The sequence below is a fragment of the Triturus cristatus genome, chromosome 4_2 (assembly GCF_964204655.1).
Source record: "Triturus cristatus chromosome 4_2, aTriCri1.1, whole genome shotgun sequence".
Classification (NCBI taxonomy): domain Eukaryota; kingdom Metazoa; phylum Chordata; class Amphibia; order Caudata; family Salamandridae; genus Triturus; species Triturus cristatus.
Genome location: NC_140586.1, coordinates 779,100,344 through 779,118,112, shown reverse-complemented (window position 1 = coordinate 779,118,112; position 17,769 = coordinate 779,100,344). Strand labels below are relative to the sequence as shown.

Sequence of the window (17,769 nt, the reverse complement as noted above, 5' to 3'; positions counted from 1 at the left end):
GTCCCTGGGATATATTTTGAGAGCCACTCACAAAGTGGTTTACCACCCTTCTCTGAAGGGTGGTAAACTGCGACTTTTTTGCGACCACAATTGCGGTCGCAAAACAGTCATACATAGCTTCAGGAGTCGCTATTAAGAAATTAAGAAGGGACGCCCTTGGAACGCCCCTCCCTAATAGTGAGTCGCTAATACTATTGCGAGTCGCAGACTGATTTGCAACTCACAAAATAGGATTAGTACATGGGCCACACATTTTTGCGGTCGCAAATGGATCTAAAACCCACTTGTGCCAGCAAAAAAAGTTGGTACATCTACCCCTTAGTTTCTTATTTAAAGACTCAAAATGTGATATCTGAATGTATGCTACAAGAAACCCACTTACTTCAGAATGACTGGCAAAGATTACATTCTCACTGGTTTGACCGGCAGTACTTCTCCTCTGGGTCTACCAAGAAAGCAGGGGTGGCAATTTTATTTGCCATACATTTCGCTAGAAGGGTGGTACGGGCCTTCTCAGAAATCCCTGCATGTCTTAATACAGGGAGTCAGGTACAAGATAGCTACCATTTATGCTCCCAATGAGAAACATTAAACTTTTTTTAGGAACACACTGGGAGGCCTGCTGACCTCCCTAGACAAAGAATTAGTGGTTGGGGGTGACTTCAGCATCGTAATGGAGGCAGAGAAAGACAGGTCTGTCACACGAACGAGACAAGATGGGGGACTCACTTCGGGTACCAAATGCTGGCTGGGTGAAGCAGGGTTGACAGACATAAGGAGACAAACACGCCACAGAAGTAGACTAGACATTCTGTTCAGTGGTCCATCAGACGTACACAAGCATTGATTACTTCACAACCCCTGGATTATTGTGAGACACTATCTCGGTGGATATTGGAGCTGCTGCTCTTTCTGACCACTCTCCCATCTACATGCGACTCCACCCTAGCAGACAATCGACCGCTCATCCCAGTTGACGACTTTACACAAAACTTCTCACATATGACAAAATACATGACGATACTCTGATGACCCTAGCCTCTTTCCTGGAGCTTAATGACACACCCGAGACCGACATTTTCACTCTTTGGGAAACGTTAACAGTAGTCCTTAGAGGCACTTTATTGAGATTTCCAAGTGATACAACGATAATGAACGGCGGGACAAACTCTGTAGGCTGGAAACGCAGATTAAGGAACTGGAAACAGCCCACTCCTGGTTGGGCTTGGTGGCAATCTGCCGGCCATAGACATGGGAAGAGAGGAATTCGCTCCGCTATAATTACATCAGAAATATTATGCTGGGAGTAACAAAGCGGAACGTATGCACCAGCTCCAGGCCAAGGCTGTGGATCGTAGGATACCCAAGATACGGGGGGCAGATGGCACCATGCGTCATACAAACGAGGGCATTGTGAACACATTTGGCACCCTCTATAGGGCTCTTGACTCCAATGTGGTGACATATCTTGCTCAAGTGTTCCCCTCTGACACGGGTGTGACCATGTTTGCAGTTTTAGGAATGGATATTATGCCTCAGGAAGTACTCCAGGCCGCTATGGTGCAGAATTTTATAAAACATTTTCTCCCCAACTGACCCCGATTCTGACACGGTTATTTAACTCACTTGATAAGAGGTGCTCCTTACAAGACAGAATGTGACTAATTGCCATCACGGTAATTCCCAAACAGGGCAAAGACCCAAATGCTGTGCATCCCAATCTCCCTTTTAAACGCAGATGCAAAAATCTTTACAAGTGTTCTAGCTCACAGACTAGCTCCATATGTACAGGGACTGGTCGATCCAGACCAAGCATGATTCATACTGGAACGAGGATGTAGAGACAATACAAAAATACTTTGTCATCTCTTGGACAAGGTACAGCGTTCACATGTGCCAGCCCTCCTACTGACGATCGATGCTGAGAAAGCATTTGATCGGGTGCACTGGCCCAATATGTACCGAGTACTGCAACATGTGGTCCTTGGCCCACGATTCCACAGTTGGGTACAGTCATGTTATGCAGCCCCGCAAACTAACATTCATGTCAATGGAGAGACATCAACCACTTTCCCTATAGAACGGGGGACTAGACAGGACTGTCACCTGTCCCTTTTACTCTTTGTGCTGTATATGGAGCCATTTGCAAAACATATAAGAGCTAACCCACAAGTGACAGGTATTCAGATTGGGGGGAAAGGGGACATAAAATTATGCTATATGCTGATGATGTCCTCCTGACCCTCACTGACCCAACCAATTCCCTGACCGCGGTTTTGACTGTGTTAACTAAGTTTGGAGAGGCATTAGGCTTTAAGATCAATCCGCAAAAGTCTCAGATCCTTGACCTGACTGTCCCTGACTCAGAGAGTACCCGAGATTGCACCCAGTTCCCGTTTTACAGGGCAGAGGGCAGGATCCCATATTTAGGAATATAGGTGCACTCCAAGCTTCCGCGCACTGCAGCGGCCGATTACGGGAACCTATTAGCAATGACAAGGACAGGGACAGACCTCACTAAGTGTAAATAGCACATTCTTTCGTGGCTGGGGCTTACAGCAGCTGTCAAAATGACGCTACTTCCTAAATTACACTATGATGTGCAAAGTCTGCCTCTTTAACTCCTCCTCCCACCCCCGCCCCTCCCCACCTGATACACCACCCTGGGACTTCATTTAGGAGAGCAAACAAGCATGATAGCCAGAAAAAGTGCCTTTCTTCCAATGTCACTGGAAGGCCTAGGGATCCCAAACCTGTGCTGTTATTACCAAGCGGCCCAACTGCGCTACGTGGTGGAATGGTCCCATACACTCACAGAAAAACATTGATGTTTTATAGACCAGGCTAACACAGCCATGCACATTTGGAAAATACCTTGGCTGCCTAAATTATACTGACCACCAGGCGTCTACGTCTCCCTGGCTGTCAGGTCCACGATTGGAGTTTGGGACAGGGTGCAGCTGAGACATGGCCTCTCCACACCAATCTCCCCATAAACGCCACTGATAGGTAACATGGGTATTTACCACCACCAACTATGGGACTGGGATTTAAGGTATGGTAAAAGGCTAACTGCAAAAGGGTGGGAGACCTGTTTGACTCCGATGGACTTATGAAGTTCCCTACACTACAGACATGCTATGACCTCTCAGACACAGCGAGATGGGAGTATGTGGCAGTGGCACACTCAGTGACTCGTACTTGGATCCACCCGCATGCTAGTAGGGAATTGAAAGCCTTTGAGAAGTGGATTCCAACATGTTCCACGTACAGGAAAATGCTCTGAGACATTTATGCTTTCCTGGTGAAACCAATGCACCCACTTGATTCACCAGCACGAGTTAGATGGTGAGAGAGAATGTGAACGTCCCTTCATAGGTAAATAATTAAATGACATCCTACATCAGGCGCGAACCTCCGCACTTACCACTACCAGTAAAGAAATGCTCCTAAAGATAGTTCACTACTTGTACCAGACCCCAGCTAGAATTGCCATGTGGGATCCTACAGGAGGTGGGGAATACCGGCGACAATGCAGAAAGCAGGGCACACTCACGCATCTCTTATGGAAATGCCCTAAGCTGGAATCATTTTGGGGCAGAGTATTAGATGCAGTAAACACTATGGGGTCTATTAGGATGTCGGTCGGAAAATCTCCCTGACCGCCATGGTAGTGGGAAAAGACCGCCCACAAGGACCACGGCATAACCGCCGGTCCTATTAGGATGCTCCGTAGTCGAAATCCGACCGCAGCGGTCGGATTCTGGCGATTAACATTGCGGCGGTTGCTGCTGCCAGCAGCACCACCGCGGTGTGAAAAGGAGCATGTCAAGCATGTCACTGCACAGCACCTGCCACCTAGTACAGGGACATGTAGGGGGTACCATCGGTACCCCCCAGTGCAACCACACCCCCCCAACACATTGGGGGCCCGCAATGGGCCCCTGGAGACATTCTCCGCATGCCTTTCCATGGCGGTTCCACCGCCGCGGAAATGCAGGCTACCGCCGGCATCATAATCATGCCGGCGGTGGTTGGCCCTGATCCGCAACAATTGTAGTGGTCCAGCTCCGCCCGCCAGGGAAGCAGGCAAACTGCAACTGGCGGAAAAGTGGCGGGTGGAAAATCACACCGCGGCGGTCACGACCACGATGCTAATCGGACTGGCGGTTTTCAGGGTTGCGATCACGGGCGGATGTCCGTCGCCAGTCCGGTGGTTGACACCGCCAGCCCGGCGGCAGCCATCCACCCGCCATCTTAATAGACCCCTATGTTTTGAGACAGACATACCCAAATTTCAAAGCTATATACTCTTGGGTTTCCCCAATCCACTGACCTACCCACTGCGGTTCCCTAGAGGCAGAGTAATCACCCACTGCAGTTCCCTAGAGGCAGAGTACTCACTTTAGTAATAGGGGCATCAAAACCGATTCTTCTCGCCAGAGAACAGAGATAGTACCCACACTCTTGGACTGGCTGCATAAAATATGGGAGGTGCTGGGGATGGAGAAGTTGACCGTGTTTGCCATGCAAAAACTCCCCCGCTTTGATAAAATGTGGCAACCTTGCATACAGCACCTATATGACGAATTCTGTGAGTTGACCTGCTCTCAATAACTTTGAATATTGTGTTTGACATCCACAGCCTACACTGCGAATCACTAAAACATTAATACCCTCACAACTAGTTTACACACCAGGGAGCACCCATCACACATCCCCCCCCAAACCATACCCTTCTAATGTCTCTCTCTATACTCCTCTGCTCTTTTCTATCTTTACATGTTGCACACCTGCTATCTTCATTGCAATTACCACCGACCGATGGATGTAGGTGTGTTATGATGTACCGTTCTTGTTTCCTATAAAATCAATAAAACAGATTTAAATCCCAAAAATTGTACACGAGGTGACATCTGAAACTGCCGTCATTAGAGCAGCAACACTGTATCTAACCAGGGGCTGGATGCCGGAGTGGAAAAAAAGCCATGAGTTGAGGGTTGAAATGGTGTAGGGATGGTACAAAATAAAATAAAAAACTGTTGTAGCTGGTAGAAACACTCACAATGGAGAATATCGTTTTTCACTAAACAAGGAAACTGAAGCATACAACCCAAACAATCTAAAAAAAGTATGACAATTTCCGGCTAATACCGTCAATTGAAAAAATTCTTTAGAATGTTCCATATATACATCAAATATCTTCATTTAACCAATGAGCTCTCTATTAAGACCTGTGCAGGCAAGTCATACTGGAAGAATGGTGGAGCTCTTGTTCTGTCTGGTGGAACTCATACCTGGTGGATGGTGTGCCCCACATTACGGTCTTCATAAACCAGACCTCTGGGAATACATACGATTGCCAAGGGATCGTGCAGGGACGTAAACATTATTATTAATTACTCTGAGATATACAAACGCTCACCAGCAAATGAGAACGATGGTGTTACCATTCTGTTGTGATGTGTTTGCCTACAGAGGAATGGTAATTCTAAGAATTACCAGGCTACCTCAGGATGGAGGAGACACATGGGCTGTATCCCACCACTTCGGGCCCAAAGAGTTCTAAGCAACTACCAGCCCATCACACATACATAGTAGGCCATCTTCCCCTACCTGTGGACTCCCTACTGGTATAGTACATTTCCACCCAAACACCTTTTCTCCTTAGACGTGAGATTATCAGGCAGAAAGTTACTTGCCGCATTCTAAAAGTGGTTTTGTTGAGTGTCCCATTGCTGGTGATCAGGATCCCACCACCAGACTGGTGCTATTGCAGCTTTCATCCCCATCTTACAATTTGAATTCTGGATGTGGGTCCTCGAGCTTGGCGGAGAAAAGCTAATGTCTCCCATCATAACAGTCTTAACAGACCCCCCTCCTGAAATCACTTTAGAACCTTTAGCACCAAAACCGAAAAAAGTCAAGACACTCACCTGTCTGCTTGGCAGTTACTGTCATAGCTGAAGGCACATTTCATGATGCTGTCTAGGGTCATTAGGCTGACATGCTGGAAGACTTCCACTGACTTGCTTTTATCAGGGAGCTTTTCCAACTTATCCTAGAGTGGAAGAAATATAAAATGCTTACAATGAGTGTTTAACGCTGTGGCAAACGTTTTCTTTTAAGTCGAGGCTTTTAAAACACAAACGCAAAGTAGCTACTTCCATGTGAGGCTGGGAAACCAAGATTACTTGATGTCAGAAATATGCAAACTGTTCAAATTTTATTATACTCAAGTGTTAAATATAGACGGAAATTATATAACAAATGATGATTCTACACAAGAGTTACAGAGATGGCAATGAAAGTGAGAAACTATGTGTTTTTATTAGACAATTGAGACAATGTAAAAGAGGAGTATGAAAAGAAAATAGAATCTCGGTCTTGGATAGGTAAGAAGGAGGAAGCAGGAGTGCAACTTTCACTGCTGAGCAGGCATGCACGCAGGTTCTCGAGTCATGCGTCGCTTAAAGCGGGAGCATTTAAGTGTGGTTTGTGTAACAAAGAAGGTCTCTCTGCTCCAGCACAAAATGGATGCAGTATTCCAAGGCTGTGGGTGCCTATCTAACCACTGGGTCCTATTGAAAGCAATGACCTTAGCAGTAAGTTCATGATGCCCCTACTAGGATAGTTAAGAGTAAATTAATTAGCGCTAGTGTATCTTAGGGAGCACTGTCATCCAACCAAGCAACTGCTTTGGTCAGATCATAGTATACGAGTGTGACATTAATCAGAGAAGAGGGGAAAAGGAAAATCAACATAGGAGAGAGCTATAGCGATATACCACTGGATGCAAAATAACTTCTTTACACATGTATGAACAGAATAAGGGAAGGACGGAAACCTGGAGGAGTTCTGTGAGCGGTCAGTGTAGCTAAGACACTGGGAGCCAGACAAATGCTTTACATAATTTTTCGTTAATTCTAAAGATATGTCTTAAAACAAGATCTTAAAAAAAGATCATCATTGTGGTGAGCAATTTTCTAGTCAGAAATTATAGCGAATAATTGAAAGTGCTCATTTCTGGTACCACACTTATAGCAGAGGATGGAACATCTCTCACAACCCACCCCACCATCCTTCCCCTATAGCCCACATAGTATAGGCCTCAACTAAATGTTAACCAGCCTGACTGCTAGTTTGATTGTGGGCCACATCAGGAATTGAAGCACAGTAACCTCTTAAACATGTGACGTGGCGCATGAGCCCTCCCGCCTCCACAACTGTATGTACTCTGCACTCCACAAAGTATGATAACCACAGCATCAGAGTGAAACTCATCCATGGGGGTGCTTGCGCTAGGGATCAATTATATCTACCCTGCATTGAACTTTTGTGGGTGGAGGGAGGGGAAGTAGTACAGACCAAGTGATGGGACTCAGCTTCACTTTTAGTAGCTATAAAACCAAACTTAAGAACTGAAAGGCACACTAGCAGAAAAATGTAATCAACTGACACGCAATACAATTTTACCAGTGCATTTAAAACACTATTCTCAGAATGTATTTGATCAACTCCTATAGGCTCAGCAAAAATCCGCCAAAGTTTCTCACTGGTGTTTTAGGAACAGGTTTTGATCATAAATTCATAAACACTGCATTTCTCAAACCTGGAGTGTGTGAGAAACTGAGTGCAGAAACTCAAGCGTATAGTCAAGCAACAGTGATAATTGACCAGACAAAGAAACACTGATTGAAAGGAAATTAAACAAAACGAGAATACAGGAGACGGTGGGGTCTGCAAGAGGTATTAGGACGAAGGACGCACAACAAAGGCCAGACTAAAAAGGGAAAATTCTATGCCAAGTGAGGGGCATAAGAGGAAGCAAAACATCCTTCCTCCGAGAACTGTTGCATAGAGGAGACGAGGTACAGCCAAAAGTAAGTCGAGCTCCTGGACTGAGGAAAGTGAAGCAGATATATAACATGAGCAGTGGAGAATTTTCACACAGAGGCTCGCACAGTGTTTGGCCAAATCTAAGACGATATGTGATAGCAAAAAATAGAAGCACTTAACACAAAATCAGTTCATATCAACACTCTTTAAGATCACACTATTCCTCAAAAATTCATCCACCTCACAGAAGCCTTCGTCTGAAGGCAGCATCCACCAATCAGCTAAACGGTCTTCTCTATAAACTCAAGAAATATTTTGGGTGAGGACGAGACTTTCCATATAAAAGAATCTATTCCACCCTCTGGAACTCCCTACTAGTCACTTAGGCTTCTAAGAGCAATTCCTCAGATTCAGGAAAAAGAAATTGATAAACCGTTACATCGATACTGCCTTCGATCAGACTAACCTCTGCCTTAAAAAAAATCCTACCCTGCTTCAAGATGGTGGAGAGTTCTCGAAGGTGGGCATCTCAGCCCGATTAATAAATGCCACCTCGCCCCTCCATTACTGGCGGAATTTCTGGGTTCAGCGCAATGGCTGGTTCATCTCCTTGCACAACAAAATTGGAGTTTTCACAATAGCAGAATCATGTTTTGAGAGCGCTCTATCCCCTTCCTAGACGAATCTGCACAAAACGTGCCAGACCCACACAGGGTGAATCATGCTGAATCGGAATTCGTCAGAGGATGCCACAGTTACCAGCAAATGAAAACATTTTGGAGCCCCCACCCTTTAACTGTATCCCCCTTGATGGTTCTGCAGTTTTAAAAATACCAAAAGTAAGCCTGTTAAGAGTCTGCCGAATTTCATGCATATTTACAAATGGCACAAATGGTTGATTTGTCAAATCTAGCACATGCATCATAGAGCAGACGGTATCCTATCTGCCAAACTCACGGTTCCTTTGCTCAATTATAAAGTTGGGGGAAGCGCTATTCTTAGTACAACGTTCATACCCTTTACAATCACCACACTACATGTTTGTGAGAGAACACACAACTTACTAGTCACACATATCACTTACAATGCCTTTACAGAGGAAAATAATGATGTAAGTACCCATAAAGCCTGTTCCTATCCCACTGCAGGTATTAAACCAGGTGTATGTCCGTCCTGAATAAACACCTTTGTTAAGAGCTACTTCATATGTAGAAACAGCAAGGCAAACAAATACATGCACATAAGTAAAGATTAAATCATAATGTGATGTTTTTAAAGGAGGAATAAATAGTAGACCATATTAAGCCATCCCTGCTTCTGTGCAGCCCACCCCCTTGAAATGGGAGTCTAAATAAAAGGTAGCTGGCATGAAAAGCCATATAAATCCATACCAGCATAATTTTGGTTGAGTTCGAGATCAATTCCACATAAGGTTTTAAAACATCGTAGTGAAAGCCAGGAGTCAACAGTCTTCGATGCTGAAACCACTTTGGCCCAGACAAAACCAGTAATCCTTCTCCTATGGGACAAAGAAATCACCAGCAGGTTAAAAGCATGACAATATTTCAAAAGATTGGAACTATTTGGGAAATCAGTATGTTAAAAGACGCGTTTTAATTCACAGCACCACCAATACAAATGAAAGTGTTTACCGTGTGGGCAGGCATGCTCTCTATGCATGCCTGACCACGCAGTACCTACTTGGTTACTTGATATTTAGGAAAAGACTGAGATCAGGAGTGGCCTCACTACTTTCCCCTTCCCAACACCCCAATCACCCATAGCGCAGAGTTTACCCCAGCACTGATCTCCCCCACATTCCCCAGCTGGGAAGCCTGGGATTGTAGAATGTTACTGGATATGTTCACGGGTAGCAATGCCAAGTTTTTGGAGCACTGCAAGAGACTTTAACCTCCCCGAAATGGCACGATAGAGTACTTTCAATTGCACCACTGGGCACTGCGTTCTCCCAACTGTCAGGGAGCCACTCGAGATTATACTCCCTTCGAATAGATGATTAGAACCTACCTCGCTGTACAGGTCTCATCTCTAACACATACCGTGCCTTGAAGCACTCCACACCCCTTCATAGGCACACTTGCCAAGCTAGGTGGCAGAATAGTACCCCTGGATGCATCTCGGCTAAGCAACGGCAAACTCTGTGGCAGGATATCCCCAACACATACCACAGCATTCCCCACAGGAGACGGCTTATACAGTGATGGTTCAGTGGTTTTACATATAAACTGATAATTCAGTGGTATTACATGCCGACCAGCCTTCACACTATATAACCCTCTTCGTCTCCCCTTTGCTGGTGATGCAGAATAGATAGGTGACTTCTGCCATATTTGGTAGTCCTGCTCCCTTATAAGTACGTACTGGAAGGAGAGTGTAGTATCCTATATGTTTCTAGTATCCTATGTGCTTCACAGCGAACACTGATGGGCATTGTAAATCAGTGTTAGCCTAACTAGAATGTTGGGACTGCATCTTGGTTGTCCCTAGTGATGGAATGTTGATGTTTGAAGGAGTCAGTTATTAAGAGCCTGGCCTGTCCTGATGATGGCTGTGCTTCTGAGGCTGAAGTGTATTTGATCCACCTTAAAAAAGCATCCTGGCTTCCAACCTGCCGCTGTCTACTACTTAATTTCATTGGCGAAGACTTGGAAAAGATTGGACCTACCTTTGGACTTCAACTCAACCTTATTTCATATCAAGGTCACTTCTATTTCATTCACCACAATCTTCACTACTTTCAAGACTTATCTTTAATTGCAATATTCAACCGCTTCATCCTTTCAAGACTTCGTTCATTTAACTTGCTCACCCTTACCAAGAGACTTTCGGACACCTGGACGTCCTTCGTTTCAAGTAAGGAGATTTGGTGGTAGGCTTGTAACTTGGGAATTTCAATTCTTCTTGCTCATCTGCCTTCCCCATGGTTTTCTTAAATTTGCCTTGTTGGGTGAGCGCATGACTTTCTCAAGGCCATGTGCATTAAATTCTAACGATTTTCTGCCCGCGAGCATCTGCGCTCGTGCATTGAAACCCAGCGCTTTTCTGCCTGCGAGGGTCTGCATTTGAGGAGTCGTGCGAGGAATCTCATCTCCATACTTTCCTCACATCGTACTGTTTGTTCGTCAGACGCGACGTCCCTGTATGCAGCGTGTGCCTTTATTCGTCACGTTCTGTAGTCAATTGATACCATGTTGCCAAGCAACTAACATTTCCATTGTCTGCTCAGCCCCTCTCGTCACCGCTGATGTGCACAACTGTACGCAGCGTGTGCCTTTATTCGTCACGTTCTGTAGTCAATTGTTACCATGCTGCCAAGCAACTAACCTTCCATTGTGCGCTCAGCTGTTCTTGTCACTGCTGACGCGCACAGCTTGCCTGCTACCGCTGATGCGCACAGCTTACCTGATTTCTTCTTGTGCTCAGCTGCTCTTGTCACCGCATAAGCGCACAACATGCCTGCTACCGCTGATGCACACAGCTTTCCTGATTTCTTCTTGCGCTCAGCTGCTCTTATTACTGTTGATGTGCACAACTTGCCTGCTACCTTGTTGCTCCTTACGTGCACGCTTTGCCTGCTATTGCTGCCACGGACAGCTTTGCAGTTTGTGTGCTCAATTGTTCTTGCTACCGCTGATGCACACAGCTTTTCTTCTTTAATTCTTTAAAAAGCTTTTTGATGCACAGCCGCCCTTCTTCAGCTTTTGTGTAATTTGCGTGCAGGTCTTAACATTTACGCTGACACACTCAGCTTTCCTGCTTTCACTAGTTTGTGTGCAGCTCCATTCTTCATCTCTGACACGCACAGCTTTTTGCCATTTATCATTTCTTCATTTGATCTTCACATCTTCATCAACATGCAGAATGTTCCACCTTCTCCTTTCTTTCTTATGAATTCTGGAGAACCACAAATCGCTTCGAAAAAATTGAAGAATTTTTTTCATCAATTACGCAAGAGTGTATGGAACATCTTTCAGCGCAGAGCACGGAATAGCTTTATTACTTCATTGCCTTGGCTCAGAAGGCCAAGAGGTTTTTCAATACCTGCCTGACTTATCTGCTGAAATAAGTAAGGATTTAAATGACTACGAAATATGCATGAAGAAATTAGACGTACACTACTTACCAAGAGATTCCAGGGTTTAAGAAAGATATCAATATGGGAAACAAATGCAGAGGTCAGGCGAACCTGTTGAAGAATATGTTTCTGTGATGAGGAAACTTGCTTCCACATGTTCTTTTGGTGTCAACACTGAAGAAAGACTTCATGATCAATTCATGTTAGGGTGTTGTGTAGAGAAAGCTAGAGAGAGCTTTCAGCAAAAAGATGATCCTTCTCTCTCTGATGTTGTTACCCTTGCCAAGAACTTTGAACACAGCAAAGCTTGATAAAGAAGAACGCCATTACACCAAAAGAAGAAACAGCACAAACTGTTTCTTTGCGCAAAATGAACTATAATAGCTTTAATTCACGTCCACCGCAGTAAGACTTTAGCAATGCTCCACTTCCGCCACAAAAAGACTTTAACAATTCTTCACAATCTAACTCTGGAAAATGTTATAGGTGTGGGGATGTTCGACACTATGCAAATTTTAAGGGCTCTGTAGGATGGAAAACCACTTGTAAGAAATGTGGGAAGAAAGGGCATCTTTCAACTTGTTGCCGGAGTACTATATTGGTAATACAAAAAAAAGAATTCAAGAAGTATCTTGTGAATTCGTTGATGATTCTTCAGAAGATGAAATCATCATGCAAGTTTAATTTGTCATAGGAGGTCCCCGGGAATCAGTTCAAATTGAAGGTGCTACGGTTTCCATATTATTTGATCTGGTGCAAAGATAACGTTGATCCCCAGAGTTTTCTTTGAAAAAAACTTAGCATGTAAAGTTAAGTTATTAAAACCTGACATTTCTCCCAAAGGTTATGGCGGTCAACCCATCAAACTTGTAGAATATTTGATTGGTTCTATTCACTTCAAAGATAGATTTACTGCAGGGAAAATGTATGTTTCTGTAAGAGGAGACTCCCTCATTAGTTGGATTCATCAGAAATAATTAGGTGTATATCTTGATCCCAATGAGACTCCCTCAGTGAAATTGAGGCAAATCTTACAAGTGAATAGTGTTGATTCCATTAAGCCCAATTTTGAGGAAGAGTTTCCTGGAGTGTTTAAAAAACAACTTGGCTGTATTTGAAAATATGTACACAAAATAAGAATCAAAGAAGGTGCCAAACCAGTTGTGAGGAAAGTTAGAGGTGTGCCTTTACTTGTCAAAGAAAAGATGAAAACTGAATTGGACAAGTTAAAGGATAATGGTATCATATGAGGAAGAGGAAGCTACCCAATGGTTGGCCCAGAGTAGTTATGGTGAAGAAGGCTAATGGTAAAGTTCGCCTTTGTGTAGATTTGCGCGATTAAATAAAAATGTCATTGTAGACCACTATCCCCTTCCAAATATTAATGAAATGCTTTCCATGTTAAAAGGGACAAAGTATTTTACAACTGTGGATCTTGCCTCGGCATGCCACCAAGTTAGACTTCACCACGAGTTTCAAGACCTAACGGCTTTTGTTACTCCGTTTGGCACGTTCAAATTCATACGTATGCCTTTCGGATTAATATCTGCTGCTGCTGTTTTTCAGCGTGTAATGGAAAAGATGTTGGAAGGTTTATCGGGTATTAAAATATTTCAAGATCATGTTCTTATTTATGTTGAAGATGCTACTGTACACAACCAAAGGGTAAGTGAGGTATTACAGAGGTTCAAAGAAAATGGTGTCCCTTTGAAAGGCAAATTCAATTCGGAGGAAATAGATTATCTTGCTCACAAAATAACTCCAGATGGAATTGAACTTAAAAAAGATTTGGTTGAAAATATTAACAATTTAGTCAGTCTGTCGTCCAAAGAAGAGGTGATAACATTTTTGGGAATGACTGAGTATTGCAATAAGTTCATTCCCAATTTTTCAGAAAAGAATAAAAACTTGAGGGCTCTTCTCAAGAAGAGCACTCTCTTTGTTTGGAATGGTGAGTGTGAGTTGGAGTTTGGCTCTATTAAGGAAATGCTCAGGGGGGCTTCCAGTCTTCAGAGCTTTGAGCCGGGGCATGAGTCTATAATCATGTCTGATGCCAATTCAAAAGGCCTTGGGGCAGTTTTGTTACAAAGACACAATGGTTTAGAAAAGACCATTTTGTTTATCTCCAGAAGCCTTGGAGGGGCAGAACTGAATTATTCGGTTATGGAGAAAGAGGCTCTTGCTGTTTCCTGGGTGGTGCAAAAACTCAGAAAGTTTACCGTGAAAACTGAAAGAGAATTAATACAAATATTCACAGATCCAAATTCATACAGCACCTATTTTGTAAACTGTAGTACTATTCATGCTTTTACTCATCTCCACTGAGACAAATCATATTGAACTTTTCATAGGAATTCAGAACTTTAGCCATCATTTCCACTTGCTCAGAGCCACACAGCTCCAGAGGCAGGCAGATAGCATTGTTTTGTAATGAGGAATTATGAAAGCTCTCCACCACTGTGATGAAGAAACAGATGTCACGCTACAGAATTCACTTATATCAGCGGTGAATGTTTTCACTTTGAACTGGGACAGAAGAATTGAAGAATGCATGCTGTTGTGTCGGTACCACAGACAAGAGTCTTCACAGCCACAGATCCCCTGTATAGAAGTGTGGAGCCTGAATCTGGGTTCTAAGATTGATGCGTAATGTGCCAGCAAGGGAGAGAAGCTACAAGACTCTGCAAATGGCTTCTCCATTCTACCTTGCTTTTCATCAGACATCAAGAGAAGAAGTTGAAAGATGGGTCATGTTGTGGCGTAACCACACACCAGCACCTGTGCCTTCCTCAGGTCTGCACAGATCCAAGGGAAGCAGCATCTTTCCTGTGCTTGACGAACAAGTTACTTACCTTTGGTAACGATATATCTGTAAGAAACATTAGTTAGTTAGATTCCTCATCTTAGAATATCCCCAGGCGTCAGGCTGGATCCGGAAAGATTTTCGTCAGCAATACCCTTGCGCGTCGCTAGGCGTCGTCTGCGGCTCCGCGTCCGTCGTCAGTGTCGTGCGCCGGGATGACGTCGGAGTACTTAGATGCCGCCCTTGCACGCTGACGTCAGTTCTTGTACATAGCTTTCCGCACCAGGAACGCAGAGCCATGCAAGAGACCGACACTGGTGCCAAAAAATTCTAGGGTCCTGAAAGGGATGACCTCAACCCTGGATATCGTTTCGCAGAACGGGGAGGATGGGTGGGTCGGTGAGGAATCTCACTAACTAATGTTTCTTACAGATATATTGTTACCGAAGGTAAGTAACTTGTTCATCTGAAAGAAACACGTTAGTTAGATTCCTCACCTTAGAATAGATACCCCAGCAATACCAACCCCGGTGGTGGGTCTGCGAACCAAGATCACACCAGAAAGTCCTGGAGAACAGAACGGCCAAAGAAGCCGTCTCTCCGGACTTGGCTGTCCAGGCAATAATGTTTGGCAAACATGTGCAGCGAGGCCCACGTTGCTGCCTGACAAATGTCCTGCAAGGGGACTACCTGGCCCAGGGCAGCGGTCGCCGCTGTGGCCCGAGTTGAATGGGCCCTCAGCCCCACAGTAAGTTCCTTTTTAGCTAAGGAGTAGCAGGCCTTGATACACAAAACGACCCACCGAGAGATGGTTCGTTTGTGCACCGCTCGTCCCTTCTTAGCGCCCACGTAACCGACAAAGAGTTGGTCGTCCACTCGGAACTGCTTGATGCGGTCCAGATAGAAGGACAGCGCCAGTTTAGGGTCCAGACGGTGGAGCCTCTCTTACTCTTTCGAGGGGTGCGGAGGCGGAAAGAAGGTGGGCAGGGTAACCGACTGCCCGATGTGAAAGGCAGTCACCACCTTAGGGAGAAAGGAAGGATGAGTCCCTAGAACAACTTTGTCCCGATGGACAGAAAGGAAAGGAGGCTTAGAAGAAAGGGCCTGGAGCTCACTCACCCATCTAGCAGAGGTGATGGCCACCAGGAAAGCAGTCTTAAGTGTCAACAGACGAAGGGGACAATTATGAAGTGGCTCAAAGGGAGTGCACATCAGATATGTCAATACAAGATTCAAATCCCACTGAGGCATTACGAAAGGGACAGGAGGAAACATGTGAGTAATGTCCTTAAAGAAGCGAGAAACAACAGGGGATTTGAAAAGAGAAGGCTAATCAGGGAGCCGTAGGAAAGCAGCGATAGCAGAAAGATAACCTTTAAGAGTGCCCAGAGCAGAGCCCTGCTGGGCCATGGAAAGAAGGAAGAGGAGAACCTCAGAAAGAGGGGCTGAAAGGGGATCCACAGCCTTTGCTGTGCACCATGCCACTAATTTGTTCCACCTGCAGGCGTATACCGATTTTGTGGAGGGACGCCTGGCTGCCAGAATAACATCACAGACGTCAGGAGGCAAGTCAAATGGCATCAACTGTCACCGCTCAATCTCCACGCATGGAGGTGGAGAATGGACAGGTTCGGGTGGAGGACCGTTCCCTGCTGCTGCGACAGAAGGTCCTCCTGAAGAGGCAGTCGTACCGGGGGAGCGATCGACAGACTGAGTAGCTCGGGATACCAGTACCTTCGTGCCCAATCCGGAGCCACCAAGATGACTTGGGCCCGGTCGCGCCTGATCTTCTTCAGCACTCTGGGCAGAAGTGGTATAGGCGGAAAGGCGTACAACAGACCGCAACTCCACTCGCGACGAAAGGCGTCCCGAGCGAGTGCCACCTTGGAAACTCCAACGCGCAGAACTGCTGACATTGCACGTTCTCTTCGGTGGCGAATAGATCTAACCAAGGCTCTCCCCACTGCTGGAAGAGGCCTTGTGCCACGTCCGACTTGAGACGCCATTTATGATCCATCATGCACCGGCGGCTGAGTTCGTCTGCTCTGGCGTTCAGAGAGCCCGCCAGATGTTGAACCACCAGGGTGATGCCCTGATGTGCCAGCCATGTCCAGAGGCGCAGAGCCTCCTGACAAAGGGTCCACGACCCCACCCCGCCCTGTTTGTTGCAGTACCACATGGCGGTGGTGCTGTCCGTGAACACCTGCACTACACTTCTCCGGACAGAGGGAAGGAATGCCTTCAGTGCAAGCCGGATCGCTCTTAGCTCCAAAAGGTTGATATGGAGCCGAGACTCCGCCGGAGACCAGAGTCCTCTGATCTCCGCCTCTCCCATGTGGCTCCCCCATCCCAGGAGGGATGCATCCGTCACCACTACATGCTCTGGTCAGGGAGGGATCTGCCACCGACCCAATCGCGGTCCGTGAACGACCACTGCAACTGTCTTGCCGTGCCCTCCTAGATCAAGACATGGTCGGACAGGTTGCCTCGATGCTGGGCCCACTGAAACCTCAGGTCCCACTGCAGAGCCCGCATCCGCCACCTGGAGTGATGTACCAGCAGGATGCAGGAGGCCATCAGACCCAGAAGCCGCAGCACCAACCTGACCATAACCCGGGATAGAGGCCAAAAGATGGGAAGCAGAGCCTGAATATCCCGGACCCGCTGTTCCGGAGGATAGGCCCGGAACTGCGCCGAGTCCAGAACCGCTCCGATGAAGAGGAGCTTCTGGGAGGGACTCAGATGCGACTTCGGCACATTGATGGAGAACCCCAGCAAATGCAGGAGGTCGGCCGTAGTCTGGAGGTGGGAGACGACTGCCTGGGGCGAGCCCGCCTTCAACAACCAGTCGTCGAGATAGGGTAAGACTGGAACCCCCAATCTGCGCAGATGAGCTGCGACCACCGCCATCACTTTCGTGAACACCCGAGGGGCACTGCTGAGGCCGAAGGGGAGCATGGTAAACTGAAAATGCTCCTGGCCCACCGTGAACCGCAGGTAACGCCGGTGGGCCGGTAGGACGGGGATGTGG

General features: G+C 46.0%; 1 protein-coding gene across 1 annotated transcript in view; it reads right to left on the bottom strand.

The window, feature by feature from the left end:
• LOC146835029 (cytochrome P450 4B1-like) overlaps nt 1-17,769 on the bottom strand; it is a 204,537-nt gene that overhangs the window by 67,881 nt on the left and 118,887 nt on the right. The window contains exons 4-5 of the mRNA XM_085602690.1: nt 9,231-9,358; nt 5,937-6,061 (exon numbers count right to left, since the gene is read on the bottom strand). Of these exons, the coding sequence (XP_085458816.1) occupies nt 5,937-6,061; nt 9,231-9,358 (253 nt within the window). The remainder of the gene's footprint in view (nt 1-5,936; nt 6,062-9,230; nt 9,359-17,769) is intronic.